General features: G+C 33.9%; 1 protein-coding gene across 2 annotated transcripts; it reads right to left on the bottom strand.

Moving 5' to 3' along the window:
• Window positions 1-1,489: 1,489 nt before the first annotated feature.
• LOC148617236 (15-hydroxyprostaglandin dehydrogenase [NAD(+)]-like) lies at window positions 1,490-16,218 on the bottom strand. 2 transcript variants are annotated; one of them, XM_088584751.1, is made up of 7 exons: window positions 15,917-16,218; window positions 12,541-12,664; window positions 12,024-12,133; window positions 8,545-8,641; window positions 6,506-6,582; window positions 4,987-5,135; window positions 1,490-3,630 (listed from the first exon to the last, which is right to left on the bottom strand). In XM_088584751.1, the coding sequence occupies exons 1-7, from the start codon at window positions 16,007-16,009 to the stop codon at window positions 3,501-3,503; spliced, it is 780 nt and encodes a 259-aa protein (XP_088440877.1). In that variant the 5' UTR covers window positions 16,010-16,218; the 3' UTR covers window positions 1,490-3,500. The 2 variants fall into 2 exon arrangements, with proteins under 2 accessions (XP_088440877.1, XP_088440876.1); XM_088584750.1 differs by lacking the exon at window positions 15,917-16,218 and adding an exon at window positions 13,056-13,287.
• Window positions 16,219-25,142: the final 8,924 nt, after the last annotated feature.

The raw sequence follows: 25,142 nt of genomic DNA, 5'->3' as shown, positions 1-25,142 counted from the left end.
CAAACCCTATAAAACCTTTGTAAAGGGGTATAATTTGACAAGAACAAACTTGAATTGAATTATTTAACAAAGGCGGTGCCAGGCGCGCGCCCTCCCATTTCACGAAAAAAAAATGGAATGTATCTTGGCCGGCTCAGTCAGTGAATACTATCCTCCTGTTCTAACCCCTGTAACGATAAAACAGGTTTTTTTTATAGTTTTACGTTATTGTCATTATCATTGTCTTATAACTGGAGTGCCAATTCAGTATAGTTCTATGAATTCGAATAAACAACTGTATATATATACCGGAATACTTGAGCATCTTTGACCCACATTTCTATCAATGCAATGTGTACTTGGCAAACAACTTTATCAATACAATGCGTACTTGGTAAACAATTTTATCAATACAATGCGTACTTGGCAAACACTTCTATCAATACAATGCGTACTTGGCAAACACTTCTATCAGTACAATGCGTACTTGGCAAACAATTTTATCAATACAATGCGTACTTGGCAAACACTTCTATCAGTACAATGCGTACTTGGTAAACAATTTTATCAATACAATGCGTACTTGAAACGGACTAAAACTTTTATTTACCTAGCCGACAAAAAATTTTTGGTATAATTTAAATTGGTACTTCCAAAAAATGTGAGATTGCGGATTTCCTGAATTTTTTATGAAACGAAGGCAATGAAACTCTGCTGATTTCGATTATAAAACATATTATATGAGCAATATTAAATCACTGGCCTAGTGTCTGACTATTGGCAAGTTAAGTTCGATTGATTTTGGTTCTCAAAGTGCATGAAATGTTCGGCTACAAAAAACCCATTCTTTTTCGCACAAAAATATGAAGTTTTTAATGCATAATTAAACATTAGGGAGTATATAATGGTTGCCCTTATATGGTTTAATTTGTGTCAGTTGAAATACTTAATGTATCATTTGAACTTTGACTGGCCTATTATTGCTGTACGTGATCTGGTGATTGATAGGTTGGTTGTGGTTTAACTTCCTATGGCAGAAATTTCATGCATTTCATGACGAGAACGATAACTGATCTATTTTTGTTTTGTACCAGTCCGGCACGAATAGCCGGATCTTTAATGTATTAGCTCACAGAAGCAGCATCCATCTAATAGCCATGTTATCCCATTTAAGCAACTCTGACATCAAGCAAACAAGTCCCACTTGCTGCGTGCTTGACGGAGAAACAGTGACTACCAATTTTAATGTCTTAGATAGGAATCGGCAAAGAACGGAACCCACGAATTCCAAATTAAACAAAACTGTCGAGGGACTTGACGTTCAGCTCTTTTGCATCTTATAAAGTACACAATTATTAAACATCAAAGAAAACAAGGTAGCCATTGATCCTTCCTTCATGTTTATTGAAGACATAACTTTGTATCCAGTACATGATTGTCCTATAATACATAAGAATTCCAGTATCCACACATGTAACTAAGAGAATAATATTTTTTCATGAAAACCACCTTTCACGCTTGTTAATATTACTTTAATAATCAAAATTTGTAACAATATATAGTAGTACAAAGAGTATGATATTAGTTTTGTATAATATCAGTTTTATACACAAAATAGATCATACAGAATATGTATAAAAATGGCCCGGACGGGGAGATCCAGAGAATTTAGAAAAAAATGGGGTTCCAGAAATAAAGGTGGCCCTAAAGGGGTTCCAGAGATAAAGAGGGTTCCATGCTATAATTTTTCCCATCTAACAAATTGTACTCTTCGACTGTTATATATAGAGAGAAACAGACTTGGTTATAGCCTAATGTGTTAAGGGAATTCAAACCAAATCCTGTTGTCCCTTCCCCCCCCCCAAAAAAAAATGGTTAAAAAAGTTTGATAATATCGCGAATAATTTTGGTAAATATTGCCAACAATAACCTCGCCCTTTTTGGACCCTCCTTTTCTAAATATTTACTAATATCATTATCAAATTAACAGGTAGAACGTTTCAAATCGTGATCATTCCAAGATAATAAAGTACTTTAGTAATGTTTTTGTAAACATCAAAGTGTTTGTCAGTGCATACATCAATAAAAGTGCAAAAATATCCCTTTTAAACCACAAAGTTTAATATTTCTACAAAAGGTACATCTTTGTCGTAGCGTAACCCAAAAATCCATTCTTTTGAAAACTAAGTTATGTAACATGTATTCTGGAATTTTCAAATTAAATTTTTTGATTATTCATTCATACCCAGTTTAGTAGTGTATATAAATTAACAATATTTACATAACATAATTATGCAATTTATACAGTCACAATATATGTACATAGTAAATTCAGTCTACATCAAATTAAGTATTATAGAAGGTTCTGTTATAGATTTTTAAGTACCAGTCCATATAAAATGCAGACACTGGCAATGGTATATGTGATTCACTGTGTTGAAAAACCTACCGAACAAACGATGCTTTACTCTCTAAATATGCTATATTTTGTTATGTAACGGTAGTCTTTTCTGTATTCATATCTTTATTTATTTAGAAAACTATGATACATTCATCTTCAATAAAAACAATATAATTATGAAAGAAAACTATGCAAAGCACCTATTTCATGCACAACCCATATTTTATCTCAAAAGTGCAACAACCAACTTGAAGACTATAATTATATGGTCTGTAACTGTTTCTGTACGAAAAACAAGAGGCTCCCAGGAGCCTGAATCGCTCACCTTGTTAAAGTTTGTCTTTCAAGGGCAATAAATTTAACAAGGAATTGTCCAACAATTTTGACTCAAGAAACTTTGTTAGGACTATCATAAGGATCATTTCAGCGATAGGAAGTTTCTTTCTTATAGTTTTAAAGATATTGGCTGAAAACTAAAAAAACAGTCATTTTTCATCTTTCAAGGGCAATAACTCTTACAGGAGTCACCTGACAACTTTGATCCGCGACAACTTTTGAAGGCCTTATAATAAGGGTCATTTCAGCTATAGAAATAACCCCCAAGGAAAATTCATACCATCTTTGGTTCCAATTGGTCGGGTGGTGTCAGAAGAGAAGATTTTTGAAAGAAATAACATTCAAAAAAGAAGAAAAACGTCGAAAAAGGGCAATAACTCCAACATGGCTCAACATATCAAAATGAAAATTTGACCATAGACAGATCTCACTATGCTGAACACTTTCATCCCATGTCAGAATTTGGCTTAACCTAATTGTTTAGGAGATATATGCGAAAAACTACTGTCTGCATACAGTTCTATGCACGATACCCCAAGGAACATACCGAGTTTGGTTCCAATTGGTCAAGTGGTGTAAGAGGGAAGAGCTTTGAAAAATTGTTAACGAGGACGACGGACGACGGACGCCAAGTGATGGCAATAGCTAGGTGAGCTAACAAAAGTGAATTTGGTGGGTTTTTGTCATGAATGAATCCTAACTTTTAGACTGATACTTAAGATGGCACACAAGAGTACTAAAATTCCCAGAGTATACACCCGTGATAATTTATTTCTTTTCTGCTTTATGCAGTGATTGTTTGACACACGAGAGATACATATTCTTTTCCTTTCAGTTTCGTCATTCTTAATATGGCCCCATTTTTCGAATCGTCCGTCACTAATTCGATCAGTCCATCGGCTACCTCCTTGGTCCTGAAAAACAAACATAAACAGGTTAGTGGTTATCTTAAACAAACATGGGATAAAATGTACGTTTCTCAGTGTTTCAACTAGATTGAAATTCTTCTGAAGTCTGTGACCTATTGTACTAGCTTAAGGCTTCACTATTTAATTAATCGTGTGTTGTCAGGAGACCATCGTTGCGTCGACCAATTGGCTCCATTTAGCTTGGTAATCTCGTTGAGAGTTTGAAGATAAACCACATGAAATTGGTATGAGATTACATTTTCGACAATAATGGTTCTGTTTTCACCATACCCCGTATCACTGTGTTATATGGGCATTGTTTGGTTTACAAAGTTTAACACCCATTTAAAGTTGGGGTAAATCTTAAATAAGCATTATCAGGCGCGGATTCATTGGAGTCGGAGTCCTTACGCACCCCTCCCCAAAAATACTAACTAATAATATTTTCATTGCACGAAATCGTAATTTTCACCACGAATTTTCTTGCCTTGTTTCGCTTGGCATGCCACTGACTAATAACTGTTGTATGTTTCCTTACAGAAAAGCAGTTCCGAAGTTAAATGGGAAATTTAATTCATATTTAAAAAATAGCCTTTATTATCGCCTGAATAAGCCCGTCAGTTAAGTACCATTCTGTGTAAGAATCAGGCAATTGGTGGCACATCATTTTCCCCAATTTAGTCATTTTTGCCTAAAAAAATATATTCAGTACATCTAGAAAACAACCGAAAAGCAATTTAAGTTCATCCTGAAGCATCTTTAGAAAAATTTCCCGCCATTTTTCCATAGTGCATTTTAACTGAATTTGACCTATTAATATCTTCAAAAGGCAAATTTTACAAAAACTTTGATGGTTATTTCTGATGGTTGTCTGGTATAATTAAGTACCAGTCCATATAAAAATCAGACACTACCAATGGTAAAGTGATTCATGGTGTAGAAAACCCACGGAACAAATTATGTGACAATAGTCCATTCTGTATTTAGATCTGTACTTTTGAGAAAACTAGACTTCAATCTCCCACTAAAATCAACCAAATCAAACCAAATCAAGAACAGTAACTCTTGCAAAGTGCTAATTTCATGTACAAACTACATAAATTTTATTTCAAAAGCGCAACACCCAAATGAAAAACTAAGACTGCTTATGTGGTCTATGTGTGTTTCTGAACAAGAAATTAAAGTAAATTTGGTGGGTTTTTGACATGCATGAATCACCTCCTGTCTGATTTTTATAAAGACTGCTACTTAATTAGTTAATGCAATAAAGTCTCTGCGTTTTTTCCTTCATGTGCCACACCTTATATACATTTTGCCCGATTCTTAGACGGAGAGATACTTATTACGGTACCTATTACTTACGTCATTATTCCAACTTTTTCAACAAACCCTGTCACTTTTTTGCCATCCTCGCTATTGTCTAAAAACAGATTTTTGACTAAGGCAGTATCAGCAAATGCAGGACAGAGGGTGTTGATTCGGATGTTATTTTTCGACAAATCTTCACTCAGCTGAATAAAAAAATTAGGTCATTTAAAAATTCGACCGAATGTCCTTAAACCAAGCTTTAAACAAAGACTTTGTAATATCAAAATGTGAAGGGAAGTGAGACGCTGCCATACTGATAAAACAGCCAGAAGTTGTATTCTTTTTGTTCAAGCCAAGTATAAGTAAAAAAAAAACATCATATTAAGTTTTTTTTTCAAATATACCAAAATAAAACATTAATTCTTATGCCAAAAATAAAATCTCCTCATAAATTTAAGTACCATTCTCCTTGGTTTACTTAAACATATTTTAAAACTATATAAACATTTCAAAATGGGTGTCGAGTTTTTACACTGAACTCCGAAACAACGGCGACGTCTTCTACACCAAGACTCGAGCGGAAATCAAAATAAGATATTCCAGAACAAAAAACAGTCAGGGAAAAGAGACAATTCAAATAAGCTAAATAACACGCACAAAGAAACAAATGTAAATGAGCAAAATGTACTAAATATTGAGAGCATGGACCAGGTGTACCCATAGGGTAAGCATCCTATTCTTTTCTAGAAATAACCACCGATTTGCTCATAAAATGGCAGATTCCGAATAGACGAAAGAAGAAATGAAAACTATGACACAGTGAGCAAATTGATTTACATGGTGCAGATGGAAACATTATAATGATCCACGAGTTCGTGACTGTAAAACTAATCTTGTAGCAACATAACACTGTTCCAGTAGCCTAATTGAAAGAAGTCTATCACGGTACAAAACGTCCGCGTAATTCCGGCAAGTTCTGTCATAACATATGAGTTGTGATTTGGCATCCTACAGATTTACATGTTTCGGAACAAAAAAAATACAGATCAGCAGCAAACAGAGAGAACTGGATTTGTAGTGGGACCAAAAACAAAAAAAAAAACTAATAGTTCGTTGAACCAAAGTTCTTGTACAGTCTTTCGATTTACACCAAGAGCGAACACGATAACTTAACACGAAAGCGCGCTAGAATCCTTTTGAAAAAGTACAATAAACGTCTTATCTTAGTGCATTTTCAGATAAAAAAAGATTATAAAACATCATCAATGTTATGTCATTACACTGAAATTACAAGACCGGCATTTTAACTTTCTGATATAATTGATAAGAAAATTGTTTCAAGGTAAGTAAAACCACAAAATGAGAAATGTAATTAATAAATACCAGACAATCTCATCTTTGTTATCAAAAATAAGACGGAGATAAATTAGACTATTATTACATTTCTTCTACACAAGTTTATGAATCTTTGAAACACGAGTCTGGTACATTTAATTGGTCAAATAACTAGAAGACGGAAGCCAAAAATTACAGATTCATTTTCTTATCGCCTTATTATATTAATTAAACTTACCGCAAGACTTTGACTGAAAGCTATCACACCTGACTTACTAGCACAGTAAATGGGACTCATTGGATTCGGTGCTAAACCTTAAAATAGGATAATATAGATGTATTGAGACTATTTTATACACTGAATATTACATGTCAAAATCTGTATCACATGCTGCATCAACCCGAGACTCCTACATCACCTCAAGGGCCACCGGCCCGCGGGGTCATAAAGGTCGAGGGTTAATACAGCATAGGATACAGATTTTAACATGCCATGTTCATTATATCATATATTTCAACTTCAAGTATAGTCTGTGAAGGGGTGTGATATAGGGTATGCGCTATAGGTCTATAGGTGCCATGGCGGCCGAGTACGCACAAAGCTCTTTACTGGTATGTTTTAACCACAGAAGCCAAGATGCTCACAATGCCAAGCGGGTTCAAAATAAAGAGAATTGTAACTGATCTACAATTTATTACGATTATACAAAAAAATACATGTTACAGGATGAAAAGATATTTTGAGATCAGAAAATTGCGCATCGCCCTTTGCTCCTCCCTTTCTTAATTTTTCCCAGCTATCCCATTTTATCCATTACTAAATTTCAATCTCCAATCTTTTTTTTAATTGAACAGCTATCCCATTTTATTCCACTGCTAAATTTCAATCTCCAATCTTTCTTTTAATTGACCAGCTATCCAATTTTATCCACAACTAAATTTTAATCTCCAATCTTTCTTTTAATTGACTAGCTATCCCATTTTATTCCACTACTAAATTTCAATCTCCAATCTTTCTTTTAATTGACCAGCTATCCCATTTTATCCACTACTTAATTTCAATCTCCGATCTTTCTTTTAATTGACCAGCTATCCCATTTTATTCCACTACTAAATTTCAATCTCCAATCTTTCTTTTAATTGACCAGCTATCCCATTTTATCCACTACTTAATTTCAATCTTCAATTTCTTTTAAAACTAAGAATCAAAGCCTTTATATACTGTTCAACACCAATTTTACACCAACTATGCACCAACTATTTTAATTATCATATCGTACATAACTGACCTAAATTAAACACCAATTCAACACCAACTTAGCACCAATTTCCAATAAATCAAAAACTTTGACAACTACTTAAAACAACATCCTACATGGGTAAGATGATCACCTTTCCTATAGAAAACCGCTTAAAATCGTAATAAACTTCTGGATATAAGACTAACAGTACAATGACTAAATCAAAATATGCCTATCTAGACATGTAACTAATTATCATGAAAATATACACCTCTACAGAGGTGTGATATAGGGTATAAACAAACACTATATAATGCATATATAAAAAGTTACATTTTAATCAAAATATATGATATAAATTGATATCTTGTGAAGCTGGTGTTGTAGTTGAAACTGTAACCTAATTCAATTAGCTATTGTGTTCTGTTAATAGTGTATAAATTTGGCGACTACATTCTTCTCTTTTGTTATTATGACGGTTTTAGAAGTTAGCCTCGGCGCTTGCTTTTTTTTCATGCCATTAAAGACGGTTCGTATTATGGCATACAAATGTCCGTCCGTCCGCCGAAAATATGTAGCACCGTATAACACTTCTAACGTTACATTAAACTTTGTTAATTGTGGTCTAATGGTCTGTATGCTTTTGGGGGGTAAGTGTATTTTTTGTTTCAGAAGTTTTAATGGCTTTTATCATAAATGGGGGCAGTCAAGATTGTACATTTTGTACCATATCTTCAAAATGCCTGGTTGTTTTTATTGTTGTACTGCACTGACTTGTTGATTAAGATAATCAATTGATTCTCTGTGTGCACGTGGGAACAGTACTTCGGAAGGACTACAATTAATCGTGTGTATTTCAAATCTCTCAGAAGAACGCATGCTCCATGCATTTTGGCAAGTTTTCACATCAGTATGCATTAATCGTGGCATGATTCAAAATAGATCACCAGGATATCTGCATTTTCTTTAAATGCATTATATCTATACATCTATACTTAAATATTTCCCTCCTGTAAATCCCGCAGAATTTACTAACCAGCAGCTGAGGCAACATTAATGATCACTCCACCATTACCGCCATTGTCTGTTTTTAGGTGCTCAAGAGCAAGAAAAGTTCCATTGATCATTCCTTTCTGAAAAAAAACAACAACATATGCACATGTACACGTTGTAATTCCAATCGGAGCTACTCGCCCATTTCCGCTACACCAAAAATAACCTCGGATGCAGAAAGGAGAATTCTTTCCTGCAAAATTTGCCGGAATTGTAGTCTTACGCGAATCAAAGAAATCCTATCCACCAGTTGGCGCTAAAAAATTTTGGTTGGATAGCACTAGAAATAAAGAACAACAACGCTTCCAAACTTTTGGCGCGAAACAAGGAGCTAAAAAAAGTATTGGTAAAAAATTCAACCAGTTTAACTAAAATTTTAGAATCGGATCGGTCAAATTCCGGACAGATCCATCCGCCTAGTGCCTCCAGGGTTTTTCTTTCGTGTAACTAGAAAGGCTTGAGGTGTTTCGATTGGTTGTAATTCAAGTGAATTTCATTCCATATTACCTTCTTTCACTCCAGTACCTCACGTTATGTATCAAATGCAAACAAGGCCATCATAATAAAATTCCTAGACTTTTTCAAAATTAGGGCGGTCGAATTTTATTTTATTTTTTTATATAAATTCAAGTGAAAAAATGCTGTCAATTTTAAAGAAATTGACCTGAATTGTGGAAAATAAGTCAAAATATAATTTTTCGGGGGATGAAAGAAAAAGGATCGGGTGGAATGAGAATCTATGATATCTATTATTTTGGCCCAAACGTTACCGTTTTAAAATTATAACACATTTTATCAGACTGAAAAAAAAACAACGCTATCAACGATAACTACATTTTAATCTGTTAAAAGGACAAATCTTTATACATTCCGCCTACACAAGGGTTATCAAGTCAAAACTCAGACCAGCAAAACAATTTCATAGAATGTTGTGTCGCAGTTCTACATGTATTTTAGATAAACCACATGAATGTTAAAGGATGAGTGGATGATTTGATACGGCATATGTAAAGGCGTGTTTAAGAGACTACTTCTAAATTGAAAATTGAATGGTGACTTATTTGGGGTTCCAGAAAAAATGGGGTCCAAGCTATTATTTGCTCACGCTTGTCAAAATTTTGCACGAAATTAACAAAATGTCCCGACATAAAAGGGTTGAAACACTCGGACCCCCTGCTTGTGTAAGTTCTTGTATGAATCAGGCAAAACGGAAAAAATCAGAAAGATGCATGTGAAAAACCAACCGATCAGACAAAAGGTGAAAGACCGTTATTTGATAGCTGCATCACTGGATTTGATCAGAAATTGGTCAATAGAATGTTATAAAAATGAGGCTTTTGACAGCTATCTGATCTTGAAATTTTCATTTTCAGTGAATTTCGATGAAATTATAACTCAATTTACCAAAGTGATATGGAAAAGCTTGTCCTTTTTCCTTGATTCCGATTGTACAATGAGTCCAATTAAACTTTCAAAATAGTGTTTTTTATACCATGTTTCACCCACTGCCTGATTCTTATAGAGACTGACACTTAAGATTTCCCATTCGTTGCCATTTCGATAGACATTAAAGGCACGACCAGTCGACCAATTTTACCATTAGTAAAATCGAATAATAATGTCTATACTGTAAACCTACATGCGAACAGTTCCTTCGATCTAAACACAGAAGTTGTATAGTACTCCCATAACGTAAGCGGTTGGAATTCCGTCCACCATAGCTGCACCATGTCAGAAAATAAATTGCCCTTCAACCTTTAGCATTGCAGGAGTACGTTTTAGTTTTGAAGTTAAGAAAGAAAAAAATTACTCGAAACTGGAATGTGTATCTATTACATTGTCGAAAATTTCATTTCAGCAAGAAGAATATAGCCGGCTGCATTTTTTTTTTAAAGAGATCGGCGAAAGCACTGCATATTTTCTAATTGTCTTATTTGTTAAGGTTTTTTTAATCATAATTTTTCTTCTTGTAAAGAAACGTTACATCATAAGTGTTTGTGTTGAGTGATTCCTTTTGGCTTTAAAAATGTGAAATTTCTTTTAACAAAACAGTAAAAAAACTGCGTAAATGTATCAAACTGCATAGCTGTAGATAGTCTAGCTTACCAGCATTAGTTACATTCTTTCAGCTGTTAAATTTAATAAACCTTATCAGTGCAATCCTAAGTTATCGGCATTTAAGATCTTAAAATTGGATTACTTAAATATCTTTTTAGTAAAAACGTGTCTAACAGGTGAATATATATTAATTTCTAGTTTTAATAGGAATCTTCATAAATATTAGACAGGAGGTGACTAATGCATGTCAAAATCCCAGTCTGTGGTTGCACTATAGATTGTGTATGGAATTGACAAACTTTACAAGAGTAATCGTTCTTGATTTGATCGGATATCAGAGAGGACTGAGGAGGATATTAATGCATGTTAAAAACCCACCGAATTCATTTTAAAATTCCATTTTTTTATTCAGAAACAGTTAGAGACCACAAAACCTTTGACATGTACGTTTGTCATTCGGTTTATATATTGTGTATGATAATGAAATTGGTACCTTGCAAGTGTTATCGTTCATGATTTGCTTTGATTTTGGTTGATTTTAGTGAGAGACGAATGTATAGTTTTCTCTAAATACAGATCTGAATACAGAAAGGACTATCATCGCGTAAAACAATATAGAATATGTAGACCAAAAAAGCATTATTTATTTATTGGGTTTTCTACACCATGAATCAACTCCGCACCATGAATCACCTCTACCATTTCCAGTGTCTGAATTTTTTTACGGATTGGTACTTCATTACATTTAGACATATGAAGTTTGGTGGACAACATTTGAACTATTTGAAGTCTACCATAGCTATACTTACTTACATGATGAATGAGTACATTTTTTTTTGGGAAGAAACTCGCATACCCGATAGACTGGTTACTGTCCGATTGGAGCAATGAACAGCAGTAGACTTGTAAAAAGCTTTGAGTTACAAAGAAAAATGTTTACTATTTTTTCCTTTCCCCAATGAAATTGCCAGCCAGGTTGTCGTGTGTTGGTGGGTTGCGTACCTTTGAAAAATGTGCTAGAAGGCTTGAATTCCGTAAATATGAAAAACGACTATTAGCACTTTTGTGATTCCTACATCTCTAAACGAAAAGCTATCGAACGAAGTTAGCAGTGTTAGCTTTAAAGTTTATAAAGTATAGGTTGAGTTGAAAATCCAAAAACTTCAAAAACTTCTACAATAAGAGTTTTTAATTCTGTTTCTCTATACCTTCAAGGAAATTTAGTCCAGAAATAGCCTACCAGTCAAGTTCTGATATTGATGGGATAGGTTTCCAGGACCTATGGCCAGGTATTGATAGTATAATTTGCCCATCCTCCACATATCAGTTGCAGAACTTATAGGAGATCATGGTTTCATATGGAAAGTTCCATATTTGATCTGCTAGCGTTAATCTAAAACTTACCAAATTGACGTCAATCGTCCGTCCCCAGTCTGTAATGTTGTCACCAATTCCTGCGTTGTTGATAACAATATCTAAACCCCCTAGTCTGCTTTTCGTCGACTTGAAGAAGTCTACAATAATGTATCATATTGTGACAGTATGTGAAAGGATAAGTAGACCGTGTGTACGTACATACTGGACAGGAACTGGATTAAATCATGTCAAAACAAGGCTACCTCATTAGTTTGCAAGTTATAAATATAGCTATCTGAAAACATGCAATTAAGTTAGCTAATTAAGACTTTCGGAGGAAATGAAATTTTGCTTTTGTATCCGATTTTAAGTCAAAGAATTCTAATTGACGTGTTCTTAATTGGTTCTCTGAGTGGCCAATTTTTTTTTCAAATTTCACATTACAATATACAACTTTATCTCACTAAATTCTTCCTTGTTTTGCAACCATTAGCCACTTGAAGTATGGCATAGTTTCAAACAGGTAATTTGTAGAAAGATGCTCAAAATAATCATAACCTCTAACCTGCCATTGCTTCTTGATTTGTGACGTCACACGTTTGGAACATGACCCTGTCCTCGCCATATTTGCCTTGTAGGATGTTTAATGTCTGACTGCCCGTGTCATTATTTACATCACAGAATGAAACCTGAATATGGAAGAAACAAAATATTTTCTCTGCTTTGTGTAGACATTTCCCTGTCGGTTTGTGCAATATTTGATTAGGAGAATAATTGGTTCTGTTCGCTTTCATGAATTAAAATCTGCTTGCGTCTTATACAGAATTATAATTCTCCTGTTGCGAAGTTCGACGTAAGACATGTGCCCATTATGAGATAAGGCGGATAATTTATTTATTTACACTTTGAGATTAGAAAATAATTCAGAGGAGAAAATTGGAAAAATGATATACAACTACATTTTTGTATTAAAAGTGTGACATTTGAAACCATGTATGTCAGTCAATATAAAAGAAATAGGGATGCTTAAACACAATCTTTTAGATAGCACGAGTTTATGGTATTTGAAGTGAACTATACCTTTGTGTGGAGACGTAAAAGGATCTCAATGAGCCTATTACCAATACCCGTCGCACCACCAGTTACAATAGCAACTTTACGATAGAGTCCAAACATAACGAGTTACATATACAAATAGTTATTTGTTTGTTTTTTTTTTTTTTGTCCAATATGAATTTCTGTCAAATGTATAGAAACATTACACAAGTGGATGTTTCCTGCTTTCACGATGTCTGAAATCCTTCCCCGAATTGATTTGTCAATTAAATCATTCATGGCAACCTTAGTCGCCCCCACATTCTATCATGGGGTAGTACTAAAACCGGGAGTTTGGACGAATGATTTGGTCTGACAATTGCGTCACGGTTCCGGTTTGCTGCTTTGTCGCCAGATATACATGCACCATAAAAGCTTTTGAAAGTTTCCTTATGAACAATAAAATATATTTTTACGACAAGTTCGTGCATAATAAATCTATATGTCATGTAAGATCCGGGGCTAGACCAGGTCTTAAAGTACCCCTGCTAATTACATTGACTGGATGTGTGGTATTCCTTCATAGTTGATGTTCATGTCAGCGCCATTCATTACGCTCGTCCTCATCGAGAAAAAATATATAATTATCGATAATGACTTTGTCTAATTGCAGTGTATATTTGAGCGAGCCGTTTTATTTGCTAAATTTTGTTAACATCTGACAGGATCAAATAAGGACTGGCACCCTCTGTTAAGCTGGTATTAATTATAATCGTGTTTATATTTTATAGTCCAAATGCATATTAGTCCCTGAGGTTCAAAGTGATACAAATCTAGAATTTTTTCGTCCACCTTAATGAGTCAATTAAAATAATAAGCCCAGGGATTGTTTATGCATCCACCTCACCCCAATGTTTTACCTAAAATTCACTCTTTCAGCTATTCGACTCGGTCTGCTAGGTTTACGCTCTAGAATAGGTACATACATTTTGGTATTAAAATAATAATAATAAAATACTTCGCGTAGCACGGCTAGATACGCCTGCAGACGTCATACCCTAACAGATGGGACATATAAATATAAGGACACAAAATTCAAGCATAGCCCAGCTCTGAATTTCCAATGTGAATATTGTGACTGAATATTTGACACTATATTCGAATGCAAGATGAGTATACACCGATAAAAAATTCCACAGTCTCATGAAAATTCAAGTTATGATGTAATTATGGGACCCCCCTCCCCCCCATTTTATGAAAAAAAGCCTAACAACTTGAAAAAGAAAAATCGGGAGTTAATAAAAAAAAATGGAAAAGGAGCTGACATAAATAGATGTGAACTTTTTTCCACCACAGTTTCATGAACAATAGTACAACCATAACTGAGTTCTAGTCCAAAAATTGTGATTTCTTCCCTTTTTATGTACAAAGTCTCATAACCCTAAAACGTTAAATCAAATACTTACAAATACTTAAAGGATGTTTACATGGTACAAGGTTTTTTTTAGTTATAGCCAGAAAACAGATAATCACTCCAAAGGAGCTCTCATCAATTGAAAAAAAATTCACCAAAGTTTCACAAAAATTTGGTGGCAGTATTTTTAATTATTGTGCAAATAGTGTACGACGGACGGACAGACGAACGGACACCGGAAATCCATAATACGTCACGTCTAGAAAGACGGACATATAAAACACAACCAAACCAATACTCTCTGTATTTTCGCCTCGATGTGCGTGAGTTCTGCAGCTTTTAATGGAATGGATTATTAATTATCATATATGGATATGATGAATTAATATGATATAAAATTACCGGAATGAGGATGCAAAAATAATGTTATATCGTAAAGCCCCGATAATTAAATAAATATTTGTTAACGTACTAAGGGAACACAAAAATGTACATTTAAAAATTGCAGTACCTCTTAATTATTTTTTCTCTTTAAAATGTCAATATGTATTATAATATGTCATGCATTCAGTAATAGGTACGGGAAGTATGCGGACCCGCGGTAATCCAGTAGATCAAGAGAATTTGGAAGGAGGTTCAAACGGGTTTCCAGTCTATTATCTGCCCAAATTTTGAACGAAATTGATCATTTTTTGCAACAAAAAAGCGGTTCCTAACTGACTCGGATCCCTCCTCCACTGGATTCGTCACTGTAGCGCAGTAATATTTTGGTGCAACTGTATGTTTACAATGTAAATATGTCAGATACATTAAATTGCAGGTATTCAGCATACTAAATAAAGGAACACAAAAATGTACAATTAATAAAATTGAAGTTCAATACTGCTACTCCTTAACTTAATTATTTCCTTTCTTCAAAATGTAAAATCGTGCATTCGGTAATAGCTACTGAAAATATGCCGATCAAGCTATTACTTCCACAATTTTGTCATTTTTTAAAATTTTCCAACAAAAAAGGGGGGTTCAACCCTCGCACCACTCCCTCATCGGATTCGCCAATGTAGCACAGTAATATTTCGGTGCAATTGCATGTTTACAATGTAAATCTGTTAGGTACATTAAATTACAGGTATTGCCACTTAAAACTTCAAGCTTACCAGAAATAGAAGTGACAATAAAATTATTTAACTAGTGTCGAAGTAAAATTTAAATCGACACAAACAACTCTTACCGATGACTTTCTTCTTCAAACATACATTGTAATAATATAAATCATCGTTGCAATCAAGCAATACACGCTTTAATCAGGGAAAAACATGCATTTACTTATTGCGGTTTCCAAGTGATATTAAGTTCGCAACATGTGACAAAAGATAAATACAGAAACCAGATTATGTATATGTAGTAAATGAAGTGGATAAATATATCACAAGAAGAAGCTTGTTATACACAAAGAAAAACACATGTCTACCTGAATTAATGCATATGTTACCTTAGCATTGTTCTCCAGAAATTCCTCTGCGAATGCTAATCCAAGTCCTTGGGCTCCTCCGGTAACAAGCACGATTTTATCATCGAACAGCATGTTAAATAGTAACGTATCTCCCTTCGTGTTTTAAATCAAATTTGATAAACCCATCACAACATATATAGGTGGAATCATATTTCTACCGTCATTTTTATGATAAATTTAAAGTCGGTAAAAGCCTGCATAGATATGATGTTTACAACGTGTTAAACTTTAAATTCACTCCAATATTTGTCCAGTATGTACACACGGCCTACTCAAAATGCGCCGTAATTTATGGAATTATATATTTATAGAATCGCAGATAATTTGCCGTAATAACCCCTGATAACATCTCCCAGGGGAAAGGTTTCAAATATTGATTCAACGTAAAGACCATATCTAACTAATGGCTACAGATAGCGGCATTGTTTATATGCAATTTGTTGCCATCAATCAACGTAAAATTATACCATCCAGCCTACGACAAACAAATCTTCTGAGTATATAGTGCTAAGTGCAGAACAGTCCACTTCTGACCTACATTGCTGTAAGTACAAGTTTCCCATTCATATTTATAAAATAGTTGACTTAAGTACCCAGGAGGTCAAAATGATAACTTTTTACGAATCTAGCTGACAGGTAATAAACCACTTTCTAAAAACAAAACATTATTTTCTAATAAACACTTGTGGTCAGTTTGGTTTTTTTTAAGCCAGGGTTTCGGGATGAACTTGGTTGGTCTTTACTTCACCACTTATGGGTGATTTTTAATAATCACAAATTGTCAATGACGCGGAAAGAAATCGTGGATTGGTCGAATACCAATTAAGTTAGCAATCTAAACTCTATCCTTAGTAGTCTGTGATGGGTTTGGTAATGGCATAACATGAGACCGAGCCCTGTTAATTAGAATAGAACGCTACTGTTAGTCATACAAACAGGTTACATTTAAATCTTTAAATTTTCTTTTACATTAATTAAAAGGTTCCGTGTTGCTACCTTTTGTATTTTACATTTAAGTAGCAGTCTTTGTAAGAATCATGCAAATTCTGTAATATGTGATACACCCCCACAAAAAAAAAGACTACACATTTTTATGGTTGTTATTAAGTCGCTTTATAGGCCTAATATATTATGAAATGTGTAATTATTCATGCATTCAAACTGCCTGCTCTTCGGAGATAATCCACATTGAAAATCTAACAGTTTCTATTGTATTTCAGTGTCATTTACAGAGTTATCTCCCTTAATCATGAATTCTACAGTGCATTCTACACAATTGTTATCTCCTAAGACCACGGGTTATATGAAAAACCAATTGTAAATTTCTGTTTTATAAAGGATTTTACACAAAATATCAAAGATAAAAATATATAGGCTTTCAACCATGTATCACATTTTGCATGATTCTTAGCTGGAGTGCTACTTTAAAAACATTAGGACAAGGGGAAGGTGGAGGTTGATTGCGCTCGACTTATATTAATGAAAGATAAAAAAAATTAAGGCCGTCCCTTTTCTGGACATCAGAGCGAAAGCGTTGCATGGAAGGTGTAAGATGACGTGAAGCTTACAGAAGATGTCAAATGACATGCATGCGCAAAAGTGGCGTACATTGTTCATTGATTTTTGTTTTTGTTTTTGTTTTTGTTTTTTTTTTGCTTTGTTTGTTTGTTTGTTTTGTTTTGTTTTGTTTTGCACTAAAGGGTAGTAAGTAAATAAGTAAAGCTTTTATTGATTGCGTCGGTTGGGTATGAACGTGGTTTATTCAAGATAAAACTTGACTGGTTTGATTTTATATTCATTCTTTTGTTGAATTTACACCTATATATATATATATATATATATATATATATATATATATATATATATATATATATATATATATGTCATGACTTGTCAAACTGATACTTTATCCATTTGTTTGCTTCTACTATGTATTGTTATAAGTTTATTGGCCTCATGAAAAAAAAAAAACATTATATCAAATTTAGTTTAATTTCCATAATTTTGATAAGTGGCATCCGAATCAGACGTAATCACTTTGGAATGGTTTAAGTGTGATGAATGTGATACAGTTTTATAAAAACAACTCCGACACTCAAACGATATTAAAGGATTCGTTATAAAAACGTTATTGTTTGGTATTACAAGAATCGCGGGGGCAGACTATAAAACGGGCTGGTCCCATTAGCATGGCTTGGCCTTGCCTGGCCTTAATTTTGGTTTTGCCTGACCAGAACAGGTTTGCCTGGCTTGGCCTGAACATTTCCTGGTCCGTTTTTTTGTGCTAAAGATAATCCAACTTAACTTATTTTCTTTAAATTGAAATCATTGTTCAGTCAATGTGCAAAAATATAGTATTCCAGGCTATTTTAGTTTCAAAGCCAGGCTGATCCTACGTTCTGGTCAGACCAAGCCAAAATTGATACCAGGCCAAGTCCGGCCAAAATCAAGGACACGCCCGGCCAAAAGAGGCTAATAAGCTTAGCTTATGTTTTAGAGTGTGCCATGACGGAGAACGGACCGATGCAGCAAAACTTAAAAAAAAACATGAGTACGGAAAAATATATAGCGTTTGTGACCTCAGAAATCCCAGGCCTCTGGTTGGAGTTAATATGGAAGTTCAGAATATCCTTAGACATCAGTATTTTTCATGTTTTGTGGGCCAGGTCATATTTGATAGTATGCCTGATTCAGTAACAGTTGTATGTAGTAAAAAATGTTACGATTTTGATCAATGAACAGATAAAATATAAGAAATGTGTGTTTACCCTGGTTTACTTTAAACTACTGCCAATAAGAAAAAAACTGTAATATAATATACCGCCACTAATGACAAGAGTAAAACCAGAATAAACAAATAATATGCCAAAAAGTTATAAAGTTCACCTGGCTTGTCATTCATCTATCTTACTGATTCGAATATAATGAGGAAATTTTAACAGGCAACCGTTAGCAAAATTAGCAAATGTGTCGGCGATCCTAGCTAGAGGTGTTGCATCTCATGTACTGGTACTCCATAGAAAAAAATACACTGCAATTTATGATACTATAGATTATAGGGGTCGATCAAGAAGAGAACATCACCAAAAGTAATATTTTGGCCTGATTTACTTTGACATGTATTAAAAAATTTAAAGTTGTGACTGTAAAAAAATATTAAAAGAAATGTTTTCATGGAGTTTTCATATTACAACTCATTCGTTATGCCAGAGCTTGCTATAAATATGCATACTTTTTGTATCGCGCTAGACTTCTTACAATTAGGCCTGTGCATAGAACAGGGTTATGTTGCTCCAAGATTAAAGACATCACTATGTAAGTTTTATGTTCGTGATAAACTCGTGAATCGTCACGGTGTATCCATCTGCACTATGAAAACTGATTTGTTCAACGTGTCATAGTTTTCCCTTCCTCTCTCGTCTACCTCGGAATACTTTGAAAGAACTAATTAATTTAAGTGCTTAAAGGTGAGTTTTGTTATGCACAATATCTCTTTTCTTAGTACTGAATTTGGATTTTGTAATTTGAAAAAAGTTGGAAAATCTATTCATAGTGTGACCGAGTTGTTTCTAGGCACTGGTTTTAAGTCAAGTCATATTCCAAATATACATATTTATTATATACAAATCTTTATATATATAGTAATAACTATGTCACAAAATGTACATTCATTCACTTTAACCACTCATTCCTATCTACTTTCAGGAACTAAAACTTTCACATATTTCCATACTTCTCAATTTCACTCTCACATTATTAAAACAAACAAGAACATACACGTTTGGTACTTGTCTAGAGCCAGAAGATTATGAAAACAAGAGCGGTCATAAATAAACTTAAAATGTCCGAATCATTTCATCAAGATTAGCACCATGAGACACAAATGATGATAATGAACTTTACAGATAGAGATCAAATAGATAATTAATCAAATTACTAATTTAACACTTTTAACAATAGACTAAAACTGCAAATTAGGGTACTTCGCCAAATTATCTACTTTTTCCACACTTTTCAGGTGCTCTATTTGTAGATTGGCTTCATCAAACTACAATTTAAACACTCTTCGTTCCATTAAAGCAAGTAATTGTGAAATACTTCATTGTGAAGTACTCTTTGGGTCACCATTTTTGATATGTGGGATCCACGCAAAGTTGCGAATGTAATATTTGAACGAAAAGATTTTTGAAAACTGTCCACATACAAGATACAAACAAACTACTTCTACCCATAAGTTGCTTATCTCTTTTTCTAAGCATAAAATTTAGATTTGTAATTTCAATGTGAAGACAGTTGCAATAATCTGTTTATATATTAAAATCTACGGAATTAGGGTAATTCGCCAACTTATCTACTTTTCCCACACTTTTCAGGTGCTATACTTGTAGATTGGCTTTATCAAACGCTTTGTTTCTTTTAAAATGAGTAATTATAAAATACTTCAGACTTAAATCAAACTTGTATCATAATTTCTTATCTTAACCATCTTAATCAAGGAACCTGAAATAGGCTTTAACTGAATGATCCTAATGTTTTTCGTGCATTCTATCAAAACGCATTTTAGCATCTTCATCATTTAACACCCTTTTCATCCAAATATTGTGGGCATATTGTAAAACACGGCATGGCCTCACTTCTGGCTTTGGTGATACGTTGGCCTGATCATTTTAGGCCCTGAATGTTTTTCTGTTATTTTTAAAATAACCTTTATCTTTATACTCGTTTCTTGTTTGCATGGTGATTTTCCTCAATGTAACTGGAATATGTCAAAAACTTCTATATGTTAGGGATACTGAGACTATCATCACATGCCCGTGCAGGCCCGGGTGTCAAAAGAATAGGCCCGCAGCAGCGCTAAGCTTGTCGTAAAAGGAGACTAAAGAGTGTTCAGAATCCTGGCTGGTGGGGGGGCTAGGGTACTCTGCCCACAGAACAACTGGGTTGTGTGCCCAAGGTGGTGGAGTGGGGTACCCCTGACATGGTACATAGTGGTGCTACGTAATACATAAGCTGATCCAAACGGGTGGCTTGAAAAGTTTGCATTATAGAGAAAACACGGGAAATGACTGGAGCCCACACTCTTTTAGGCCCGTTAATTGCTATCCCCAACACTTTTTACTAAGTACTCAAAATTTTAAGTGTCTCACGGGGATAAGTAGTTGCAGAGAAAACTAATGGATAAGTTGTTGATGGATGGACGGAACCATGATCACTATATACCTCTCGCAAAGAGGATCTAAAAATAAGAAATTTTAAACTGTGTTTAAATACATAACCATTGCCTGAATTTAAAGAGAAAAACAAACTATTCAATGTTCAGATTAAGCCAGACCAAACCAGACCAGTACCATGTTCGTGCCTGGCAAAGCCAAAATTAAGAGTATATCAGATCAACACCAAGGCCGGGTCAGGGTATACCAGGCTAGATATGACCACTCTATGTTTTAGAGTATGCTAAAATTGTGGTTTGAAGAGGATAAAACGGTCGTGTTTTAAGTGTACATGTACGTACTGTGGTTAAATGCAGGTGTTCTGCTTAAATTAGCCATTTAGACATATTGAACCATTTGAAAGTGGCACATGAAAGGAAATGTCGCATGTCAATATAATGATTATGAGTTGTGTAATTAGTATAATGTCTTGATATGCCATATCAAGTTTTCGATCAAAGCATGTAAATAGACCGAGAATCTTTGAAAACAATACGTAATGCTCCGCAATACATTCGAACTGGGTTAAAAATTTTCGGAACCTAAAAGTAAGACTAAGAAAATTTTATTTGGATTTGGTATGTATGTAACATTGAATATACGCTCTATGGAGCTTTTAACCGAATTTTAAACAGACATGATAAAATTTAAAACAAGATAATGAGACAATGGCAATTTGCATCGTCTTCTAAGCACAACATCAATACACAAATTAATAAAACATGCAAAGTTATCAACGAAGAGGTACTGTATATTGATGAGGACAGGGGCCCAAGTGGCAACCGCCCCTCTTGACCGTCATCGCCATCCACATACAACCTGACACAAAAAAATCAATAGATTATTAATATAAATATTAAAAGCAAAGCCTAATATATTATAAAAGCAGAGCCAAATATATCTTAAAAACAGAGTCAAATAATTTCTAAAGCCAAATGCAACAAAACAAAAACAACAAAATTAGAAGAGAAAAAAATATTCATCTACATGCAGATACCACTCTATGAATGGTCTTAAACTGAGAGAAGCTATTTTCTGTCCTGAAATGGTCTGGAAGGCTGTTCCACAATATGGCTGCTACAAATTTGAATGACTTCTTGTCATACCTTGATATTTTCACCTGTGGAATGCCCAGAATATTGTTGTATCTGAAAATATTTAGAATTTCGAAAGTATTCAAGTTTATCATATAATGCATATTTAATTTTTATTATATGTTTCCAGGTTCTGTCCCCTTCTTGTTTTCTTTATTTTTGAATGATCTCGATAACTTTCTTAACGAGAGAAATGTTATGGGCTTGAATACAACAATAATTGAAAAGGAATCAGAATTGTTTTTAAAACTTTTTGTCATTTTACAGATGTATATGCTGACGACACTGTCATTATGGCTGAATCGGCAAGAGATCTGCAACACTCATTGAACAAATTTAAAGAGTACTGTAACAAATGGAAATTAAGAGTTAATGTCGAAAAAACAAAAATATTAACTTTTTCGCGAAAAAGACAAATAAAAAATATGAATTTTGTCTATAACAATTCTGCTGTAGAAATCGTAAATGACTTTAACTACATTTGGTGTGTATATTTTTCGAAGAGTGAAAAGGCAAATAAAGCCATGTATAGTCTACTGAAAAAAGGGCGAGTCCATAATCTTTCAACTAAATGTCAGCTGGATCTGTTTGATAAACTTGTCAAGCCAATCTTACTGTATGGTTGTGAAATATGGGGCTTTGGTAATAATGAAATTATAGAAAAAATCCATTTGAAGTTTTGTAAACTTCTACTCCGAGTTAAATCAACAACGCCTAACTCCATGGTTTATGGGGAACTAGGAAGATGTCCTTTAGTCTTAGATATTAAAGTAAGAATGCTTTCTTTTTGGATGAAACTCATAAACGGTCCAGAGCAAAAAATTAAGTACCATTACTTATAAGCTGATAATAAACCTAAAAAAACACGACATCTTTTTCGTCATCTTGGCTTAAAGGTATTGAAAAAATGTTGAATGAATGTGGCCTGCAATACATATGGCGCTATCAATTTGTCTACAATGGTAAATGGCTAAAAAGCATTGTTGAAAAAACTCTTCATGACCAATTCATCCAAAGTTGGTATTCAAATATTGAAAATGGTGCTAAAACATTAAATTATCGACTATTCAAAAAAAGATCACGGTATCGAAAAATATGTTGATATACTTAATGATAAAGATATTGCAACGTTATGTAAACTTCGATTCATAAATCATCAACTTCCTGTTGAAAGTATGAGATGGAAAAACATATCAAGAGATAACAGAATCTGCCCTTGTTGTGGGGATGGAGATATAGGTGATGAATATCATTATATACTAAAATGCAGGTTCTTCATGATGGAAAGAAAAATATATGTAGATAAGAAGTTTTTAGTGAATTGCAATGTTGTAAAGTTTAATAAACTAATGAATATCATAAAAATGTCTGCACTCCGCAAGTTGTGTCAATTTATCAGAATTATCAATAAGAAAATGGATTCTCACATTTAGCCGTTTACTCATCACCCTGATTTTATCCATCTTTTTATATGCTACTTTGTATTTATCTCCCTTACCTTTTTGTTAGTTTGTCAATTATACCTCAAACTTTGTTCCTCGCTGTATTTATTTTTCTTACTTTTTGTCTGTTGGCTATTTGTACTTCAATCTTTGTTCCTCAAAAAATGCACCTTAATATTGTAAAATATGCATGTTTATCTGTATACCAATGTTTCAATGTTTATATATATATATATCACTCGACCAGCTAGGCTATAATAGGCTATAGCCTAGCTGGCCGAGTGGTCTAGGGCGCTGGACTTTGTGCAGGCGATGTTGCCATAGATGTCACAGCGGAACAAGTTCGAGTCCCGCGGAGGGAAAGACCAAAAATTTGCATCGCAAATTCGACAGTATTAACATCGTTGGGAATTTTTCAGACCTGTACATATATATGGTTCTCATTTTATTGGCAGAAGGGCAGAAGTTGAAGTTGCTCAGATTAAAAGTGTGTAAAATTGTGAGCTTATTTAATCTATTCCAATAAAGAGCTATTGGATGCCTTCCTGCAGATTGTTCTTTGTGTGATTGTAAAAAGACAATGTGTGATAAATCTCAATGCCCAGTAGTTCAACTCTCTCTTCTCAGGGTAAATTCAAAATTTTGTAATGTTATTGATGGATGCTTATCATGAGTTTAAAAAAATAAAATGAAGAAAGTGAGTATAGAAGAAGAAGAAGAAGAAGAAGAAGAAGAACTTTTAATATTTATCTAAATGAATGGGTCCATCAGAGCATGGTACATTACGTATATTAAAATTATAATATCACATTACATTGAACTTACATTATAAACATAGCACAGAACTATAATGACTGATTTACCACATAACACAATATAGTTTGAAAATATGGGATGTCAGGTACAACAGAGATGAGGCAGGGGGAAAATATATTCCAACCACAGCTAGCTACAACAAGCATTTATATTCAGTAAAAATAACCCAAATAAACATCGGCAAATTTCGCCAAATTACCTTTTTATTAAGATTTAACAAGTTGAAATTTAGACAGATGAGATTAATAGACGTGTTCATATTTTTTTTCTGGTGTGCTCAAGTGATTTGCAAGACAATAAAAAGTGATTTTTATCATCTACCTCATCAGAGTTAACCTGAAGCATGTCCTGCATTGTCGAAGAGTACCATGATAACGTCCTTGTTCAGCTGTAAGTCGATGTGCAGATATATACGTAATATTTAGAAATTTTTCCTGTGATCAGGATTATGTGTTTCACAAATAATCAAATAATTATCCCATATATCTACGTTATTTTTGTGTGTTGCTTTTGTTGTTGTTGTTGTTTTTCTTTTCTTTTCTTTTCTTTTATTATTTATTATTATTATTATTTTTTTTTTTTTGCTTCTTTTTACAATACTATTTATTTCGCCCAGGCCATTGTTGAGATCGAATCCACGTCT

Source organism: Perna viridis, chromosome 5 (assembly GCF_037379345.1).
Source record: "Perna viridis isolate PV_CMFRI_1.1 ecotype Kerala chromosome 5, ASM3737934v1, whole genome shotgun sequence".
Classification (NCBI taxonomy): Eukaryota; Metazoa; Mollusca; class Bivalvia; order Mytilida; family Mytilidae; genus Perna; species Perna viridis.
This window is presented reverse-complemented; position numbering and strand designations above follow the sequence as displayed.